Genomic DNA, 8,843 nt, shown 5'->3' with positions numbered 1-8,843 from the left:
GCCGCTGACCTTGTTCCACTTAAAGGGTAATGATGATGATGATGATGATGGAAAGGGAAAGTGAAAGGCCGCCGACCTTGTTCCGCTTAAAGAGGAATGATGATGATGATGATGATGATGATGATGGTGAGATGGAAAGGGAAAGGAAAAGGCTGCCAACCTTGTTCCGCTTAAAGAGGAATGATGATGATGATGATGGTGATGATGATGATGATGGTGATGCACTGACTCAGTTATGTCAGTACAGTGACGCCCAATACAGTAACACACTGCGCAGTAACTTCCATACAGCAACACACAGTACAGTTGCTCACAGCCAGTGACTCAGTACCCACCTCACCCAGCGACTGTCTGGCCATCTCCAGCAGGTCCTGTTTCAGCTCTCTCAGTTTCTTGTCTGGCACATTTTTGGAGTTCTGCAGTTCTATGGTGGGCACACTGTGTGTCAAAGACAACAATAAAACTAATAATAATCATCACATTAGTAGTAATAATCATAGTCGTTGTAACAGGAGGAGGAGCAGCAGCAGCAGTACTAATCATCATCATCATCATTATCATCATCGTAACAATAATAACAACACTATTAATATTAACAACAACAACAATAATAATAATACTAATAATGTACATTGATACAGTGCCCTTTCTCTCTAAGGGCTCAGGGCGCTTTACATGAAAGAAAAATATTACAAGTTACATAAATCATTCATGACCACTCTTTCTCAAAACCCCTCACCCCCTAGCCCCCTCCACACACTCTCCCCTCCACTCTACATATATCCAAAGTGAGCTGACATGGGTAGTGTTGGAGAACAAGGAAGCTGTGAGTGCTTATAGATAGGTTTTAAAAAGATGAGTTTTTAGTGATGAGCGAAAAGCAGAAATAGAATCAGATGCACGGATATGATGAGGAAGGTTGCTCCAGATGTGAGGAGCAGCAAAGAAGAAAGAACGTTCACCATAGGTTCTTGTACTGACACGAGGAAGTTTCAAAAGGTAACAGTCAGAGGAAGAGCAGAGATTTCTTGCGGGAGTGTAAACACTGATAAGGTCAGAAAGATATGCAGGTCCTGCGGAGTGGAAAGCAGAATAGCAGAGACAAGCAACTTTGTATTTAATTCTATTACTGCTACTACTGCTTCTACTACTATTAATAATAGTAATGATAATAGTAATAACAATAATAATGATAATATTAAAAACACTGCTACTACTACTAACAATAACAATAATGATTATCGTCATCATACTCATAATCATAGGGTGTTTATATAGAGCTGAATCAAGTGCAGAGACAAATGAAAGCATGTGTCAACAGACCAGTCATTCACACACAACCACAGCTCTGGTTCAAAGGGATGAAAGACAGAACTTTAACCTACATATACGTAAGTTGTTAGCTAGAGAAACTCTAGAGAAACTGCCGGCAATTCAAATACCGAAATTTTCAGAAACACTGTCAAGTATTGTACCAGTTGACACATTTGATTTCAATTGATTTTTTTTTCTTTTCTTTTTCAGTTCAGCCAGTTTTGAAGTAATAAAATCATACATTTTCTGGATGAATGTAGTGTGATCAATTTCACCCTAAACTGGTATTATTGCAAGTGTCAGCATACCTATTTCACACACTTGTCACTGTGCTGACAGTTTTGACACCGCACTGGCTTTCAATCTGGCAACAGTGTGTGTTTGTGATTACAAACATTCCCAGTGCAGCTGGCGAGAAAAGTAAAACTCAACAAATATGCCACAGGTGTCAAATAATAACAGCCACTGAAGTCCATGACACACAAACCAATTTATAACCAAAAAAAAACAAAAAACAAAAAAAAACACAACTAAAATGAACAATGAAATAGTAATAATAATGGATACCTATATAGCACACTATCCAGAAATCTGCTCTAGGTGCTTTACAAAAACGCTCTGTTAACACAAAACATTACATCTATGTTACATACACACACCAACATGTGACTACACACACACACACACACACACAATGCCGAATTACTTTGTCCAAAGCATCCACCTTGGCTCAAACACTAGTGCCACCACCACCACCACCACAATCACAACCACCATGACAGCATAAATCAGTATGAAGAAAATCCTTTTCAATTTTCTTCTTTGGGTGAGGTGGGTGTTAGGTATAAGCGGGGGAGGGGGTGGGGAGGGGAATAAGGTGGGAGGTAGGGGAGGAGGGGGTCGGTGATGAGGGGGTGGGGGCAGGATGATCAGGGGAGAAGAAGGGTGACAGGGAACTGTAAACTACTGCAACAATGCAACAGGCCTGAACTGACCAATCATTAACAAAGTGATGTTTCTTCGATCAATGACTCTCTCGGCCAGGCCTGAACTGACCAATCATTAACAAAGAGATGTTTCTTCGATCAATGACTCTCTCGTCCAGGCCTGAACTGACCAATCATTAGCAAAGTGATGTTTCTTCGATCAATGACTCATTCGTCCAGGCCTGAACTGACCAATCATTAGCAAAGTGATGTTTCTTCGATCAATAACTCTCTCGTCCAGGCCTGAACTGACCAATCATTAGCAAAGTGATGTTTCTTCGATCAATGACTCATTCGTCCAGGCCTGAACTGACCAATCATTAACAAAGAGATGTTTCTTCGATCAATAACTCTCTCATCCAGGCCTGAACTGACCAATCATTATTAACAAACAGATGTTTCTTCGATCAATGACTCTCTCGTCCAGGCCTGAACTGACCAATCATTATTAACAAACAGATGTTTCTTCGATCAATGACTCTCTCGTCCAGGCCTGAACTGACCAATCATTAGCAAAGTGATGTTTCTTCGATCAATGACTCATTCGTCCAGGCCTGAACTGACCAATCATTAGCAAAGTGATGTTTCTTCGATCAATAACTCTCTCGTCCAGGCCTGAACTGACCAATCATTAGCAAAGTGATGTTTCTTCGATCAATGACTCATTCGTCCAGGCCTGAACTGACCAATCATTAACAAAGAGATGTTTCTTCGATCAATAACTCTCTCATCCAGGCCTGAACTGACCAATCATTATTAACAAACAGATGTTTCTTCGATCAATGACTCTCTCGTCCAGGCCTGAACTGACCAATCATTATTAACAAACAGATGTTTCTTCGATCAATGACTCTCTCGTCCAGGCCTGAGCTGACCAATCATTAACAAAGAGATGTTTCTTCGATCAATGACTCTCTCATCCAGGTCTGAACTGACCAATCATTAACAAAGAGATGTTTCTTCGATCAATGACTCTCTCGTCCAGGTCTAAACTGACCAATCATTAACAAAGTGATGTTTCTTCGATCAATGACTCGTTCATCCAGGCCTGAACTGACCAATCATTAACAAAGTGATGTTTCTTTGATCAATGACTCTCTCGTCCAGGTCTGAACTGACCAATCATTAACAAAGTGATGTTTCTTCGATCAATGACTCTCTCGTCCAGGCCTGAACTGACCAATCATTAACAAAGAGATGTTTCTTTGATCAATGACTCGTTCGTCCAGGCCTGAACTGACCAATCATTAACAAAGAGATGTTTCTTTGATCAATGACTCGTTCGTCCAGGCCTGAACTGACCAATCATTAACAAAGAGATGTTTCTTTGATCAATGACTCACTCGTCCAGGCCTGAACTGACCAATCATTAACAAAGTGATGTTTCTTTGATCAATGACTCTCTCGTCCAGGCCTGAACTGACCAATCATTAACAAAGTGATGCTTCTTCGATCAATGACTTTCTCGTCCAGGCCTGAACTGACCAATCATTAACAAAGTGATGTTTCTTCGATCAATGACTCTCTCGTCCAGGCCTGAACTGACCAATCATTAACAAAGTGATGTTTCTTCGATCAATGACTCACTCGTCCAGGTCTGAACTGACCAATCATTAACAAAGTGATGTTTCTTCGATCAATGACTCTCTCGTCCAGGTCTGAACTGACCAATCATTAACAAAGTGATGTTTCTTCGATCAATGACTCGTTCGTCCAGGCCTGAACTGACCAATCATTAACAAAGAGATGTTTCTTCGATCAATGACTCATTCGTCCAGGCCTGAACTGACCAATCATTAACAAAGAGATGTTTCTTTGATCAATGACTCGTTCGTCCAGGCCTGAACTGACCAATCATTAACAAACAGATGTTTCTTTGATCAATGACTCGTTCGTCCAGGCCTGAACTGACCAATCATTAACAAAGAGATGTTTCTTTGATCAATGACTCACTCGTCCAGGCCTGAACTGACCAATCATTAACAAAGTGATGTTTCTTTGATCAATGACTCTCTCGTCCAGGCCTGAACTGACCAATCATTAACAAAGTGATGTTTCTTCAAGCAATGACTCTCTTGTCCAAGCCTGAACTGACCAATCATTAACAAAGAGATGTTTCTTCGATCAATGACTCTCTCGTCCAGGCCTGAACTGACCAATCATTAACAAAGTGATGTTTCTTCGATCAATGACTCGTTCGTCCAGGCCTGAACTGGCCAATCATTAACAAAGTGATATTTCTTCGATCGATGACTCGTTCGTCCAGGCCTGAACTGACCAATCTTTAACCAAGTGATGTTTCTTCGATCAATGACTCTCTCGTCCAGGCCTGAACTGATCAATCATTAACAAAGTGATGTTTCTTCGATCAATGACTCGTTCGTCCAGGCCTGAACTGACCAATCATTAACAAAGTGATGTTTCTTCAATCAATGACTCACTCGTCCAGGCCTGAACTGACCAATCATTAACAAAGTGATGTTTCTTCGATCAATGACTCGTTCGTCCAGGCCTGAACTGACCAATCATTAACAAACAGATGTTTCTTTGATCAATGACTCACTCGTCCAGGCCTGAACTGACCAATCATTAACAAACAGATGTTTCTTTGATCAATGACTCACTCGTCCAGGCCTGAACTGACTAATCATTATTAACAAACAGATATATCTTCGATCAATAACTCTCTTGCCCAGGCCTGAACTGACCAATCATTATTAACAAACAGATGTATCTTCTATCAATAACTCTCTCGCCCAGGCCTGAACTGACCAATCATTATTAACAAACAGATGTTTCTTCAACCAATGACTTGTTCGTCCAGGCCTGAACTGACCAATCATTATTAACAAACAGATGTTTCTTCAACCAATGACTCGTTCGTCCAGGCCTGAACTAACCAATCATTAACAACATGATGTTTCGTTGATCAATGACTCACTCGTCCGGGTATCTGGGCGAACAGGTGACCACCATTTCCACTCTTGCGAACACCTGGCTGTGGGGCCCTTGAGATTCCTGTGGGTACAGTTTCAGCTTCATCTTCACTGGCTGCCAAACCTGAAGGTGAAAGCACCCCACAAACACGTTATTTTTCAATTTTATTTTATTTCATTTTTTATTCATCTTTTTTTTTGGGGGGGTGGGGGTGGGGGGTGGGGGGATTGCCTTATCTTTCACACTGGCATTAAACTTTGTTTGGCAAATAAATAAACAGATAGATAAAAACAAAATAAAATTAATAAACACAAAGGAAAGAAAGAATCACACACACACACACACACACACACACACACACACACACACACACACACACACACAAGCCCTCAGATTTATTTTGGAAAATAACTGATTTAGCTTTTGTTCAATCACAAAGGTGTTGCCGGTGCTACTGCTGCTATAGACTTGAGATCCATTCAGGCTTCGAACTCCGTGACACCTATACCCTTTGATTCCTGGAACTTTCACACACAAAATTATTAGCTTCTTTAAAGTTTCAGTTTCAGTAGCTCAAGGAGGCGTCACTGCATTCGGACAAATCCATATACGCTACACCACATCTGCCAAGCAGATGCCTGACTAGCAGCGTAACCCAACGTGCTTTTTTAAACTTAACTTCTTTAAAAAACAAAACAACAACAAGACATACATACAAAAATAAAAATAATACTCATAAGTATGTAGAAAACATATGCTTTCTTCCTTAAAGAAAATGAATGGGGAATGTAATTATAATATGTTCAATGTTGACAGGATGAATATCAGTATCACTCAGTATCACTATCAGTATTAGTAGCTCAAGGAGGCGTCACTGCGTTCGGACAAATCCATATATGCTACACCACATCTGCCAGGCAGATGCCTGACCAGCAGCGTAACCCAATGCACTTAAGTCAGGCTTGAGAAAAATAAATATATAAATAAATAAACAAAATAAATAAATAAATAAAATAAAATAAAATAACAAAACCAAGCAAACCAAACCAACCAAACAACAACAACAACAAAAAAGAAGAATAATAAATAAATAAAATAAAACAGGATGAGAACTGACCAATTATTAACAAAGGGAATCCCCAATCAGGGAAAGATAACTAAGATTTAAAAAATACAAAACTATTTTTTTTTTATATAATGTAAAAAAAATAAATAAATAAAAAACAAAACAAAAAAACCCAACAAAATTCCAGTGAATTCTATGGGAACAAATGGTGCAAAATATTTGCAAATAAGTATCAGACACAACAACCAAGTGTAGTTATGTTGTTTTTCCTCCACTACCATGTTGTTCTATCCTTTAACACTATATATAAACACTCACAATCACATACACTGATACACCCACCCACACACCCTCGCACACTCAAAACACTATAGTATCATACAATATTATGACACAAAAAGTTGCCATAAACAATATTTCAGCTTGAAACTTTGATATGGAGGATTTCATAGTAAATGAAAACCCCAAAATAAGGTTTTCAAGCTAAAATATTGGGTTTTTTCCAACACGACCAGCCCACCAACCCACCCCCCACAACTTGTCAATATACTTTGTAGCATATAATCATCACCAGGATAACAGATTCACTTAAACTGATCAACAGAAAGATAACTTTTATTGTCTATCACATTTTCTTAACTTTGCTATTGTCACTGTTCTGGGGCAAATCAAACAAATTCTATTTCTTGCCACTTCAACTGTATAATGTATTGTACATCCTGACAGCAATGTTGACATGCTCAACTTTTCACTTTACAAAATAAATACAACAAACACATCAAAATCAAGCCAAAAGTCACGTTGATATATATGTATATATCACTTCAAACATGCTACAAGGCAACGCCATTTGCAAGAAAGTAACCATACTCGTGTGCGCGGCTGGGCTGTATCTGCCATATATTTTGACTTTGTTGCCTTGCACACTTTACCTGAAGTGATCAAGGGTGTCAGCTGTCACAATGCCTGGCAATGCATTCCAGTCCTTAATGGTTTGCATGTTTATGTCTGCTTTATGTGCAACTACTTGTTTGCACACATATCTATACCTGTGTAAAATATCTGTACTTCACTTGTTCACTCTGCATTCATATGTGAATTGCACGTGTGTGTGTGTGTGTGTGTGTGTGTGTGTGTGTGTGTGTGATTAATTTAATGTCTGTTCACCAAAGTGATTTTTTTCAAACTGCCTGCCTTGTAAGCAAGTGTTTGCGCACATCTGTACTGGTGTTTGATAACTGTACTTGTGTATACATTGCATTTGTGTATGTATTACAGATGTACATGTGTGTGTGTGTGTGTGTGTGTGTGTGTGTGTGTGTGTGTGTGTGTGTGTGTGTCTGTCTGTCTGTCTGTGTGTTTTCATGCATTGGTTCATTAGTTGCTGTTGATAATATGTTGTAATTGTTGCTGTTGTTGGTGATAAATAATGTTGTTGTTGTTGTCGTTACCGTTGCTGCTATTTTTGTTGCCGTTCCTTCTTTAGCTGTAATGACCACCATAACGCGTCCACATATCAATATGCGCATTATGTATACGTGCGTGTGCATTAAATTTCACGTGAATTAAAAAACTGACGAAAAGAAGCAACTACTACATATGCAAGCTAAGACACAAACAAAGCAAAGCTGACTGTTCCTACAGAACTTACTTTCCACGCAGCTTTTGAGGCCAGCCTCAGGTCTTCCACATCATCATCGTAGATCGACTGCAGCACTTGAAGTTCATCTTCTTGGCGCTCCTGGTAAGACTGCCTATCGTCTGAGGCCATGGCTTCTCTGCCAAACGGCCGATAAGCGCACAAGGGTCAGTTCTGATTGTCGACACAAAACTTTCATTGAACTGTCGGCTACATTTTGGTAAGGCAAGAGAGTAGAGCATGGGAAACTATCCACGCACGCAAAACTCAATAACATCAACAACGATGCAATATCCGGTTATCCCCTTCATCCACGCGCCGAATGCAACGAACATTCTCATTGGTCTAAGTCTTGATTTGTTACTCGTGAATGAAGAAGTTTGAAAACTCACGACCTGCAAAATATATCCATACTGTCACAAAAGTTGGGATTCAAAAACAGAACATAACAAAACAAAACAAAGATATATGTAACTGTAACAAGCTTATGTGAAAATAAGACAACAATAACGTTTTAAATAACATGTTGTGACTGTGTGTGTGTGTGTGTGTGTGTGTGTGCTCGAATACAACGTAAAGCAAAGGGTCAATATAGATTCCAGGAAATGCCATTTCTTGTCAGATTAAAATACCATTTCTGGTCCTGAAGGGAACAAAATACTTGGTAATCATTATCATACTTCCACAATTATAAATTCACTGAAACACACCAAATTAAGACAATTCAAAAAACAGTTTTAAAATATATACCTACCTAGCTATGACGTGATTTGTACAGCGGTTACATCACGTTATTATATGTACTATTTGTATATTTATATACTTATCACTATTATAAAAGACGATAGAAAAACATATATACTGCATAGACTGAATCATTGATACATATAAGTTTTAACAT

At 39.1% G+C, this 8,843-nt stretch overlaps 1 protein-coding gene across 1 annotated transcript in view; it reads right to left on the bottom strand.

The window, feature by feature from the left end:
• The window catches only part of LOC143296624 (eIF-2-alpha kinase GCN2-like), a 71,587-nt gene extending 63,397 nt beyond the window's left edge, over nt 1-8,190 (bottom strand). The window contains exons 1-3 of the mRNA XM_076608653.1: nt 7,955-8,190; nt 5,242-5,360; nt 336-438 (exon numbers count right to left, since the gene is read on the bottom strand). Of these exons, the coding sequence (XP_076464768.1) occupies nt 336-438; nt 5,242-5,360; nt 7,955-8,074 (342 nt within the window). The 5' untranslated portion in view covers nt 8,075-8,190. The remainder of the gene's footprint in view (nt 1-335; nt 439-5,241; nt 5,361-7,954) is intronic.
• Nucleotides 8,191-8,843: the final 653 nt, after the last annotated feature.

This window comes from Babylonia areolata, chromosome 21 (genome assembly GCF_041734735.1).
Source record: "Babylonia areolata isolate BAREFJ2019XMU chromosome 21, ASM4173473v1, whole genome shotgun sequence".
NCBI lineage: Eukaryota > Metazoa > Mollusca > Gastropoda > Neogastropoda > Buccinidae > Babylonia > Babylonia areolata.
This window is presented reverse-complemented; position numbering and strand designations above follow the sequence as displayed.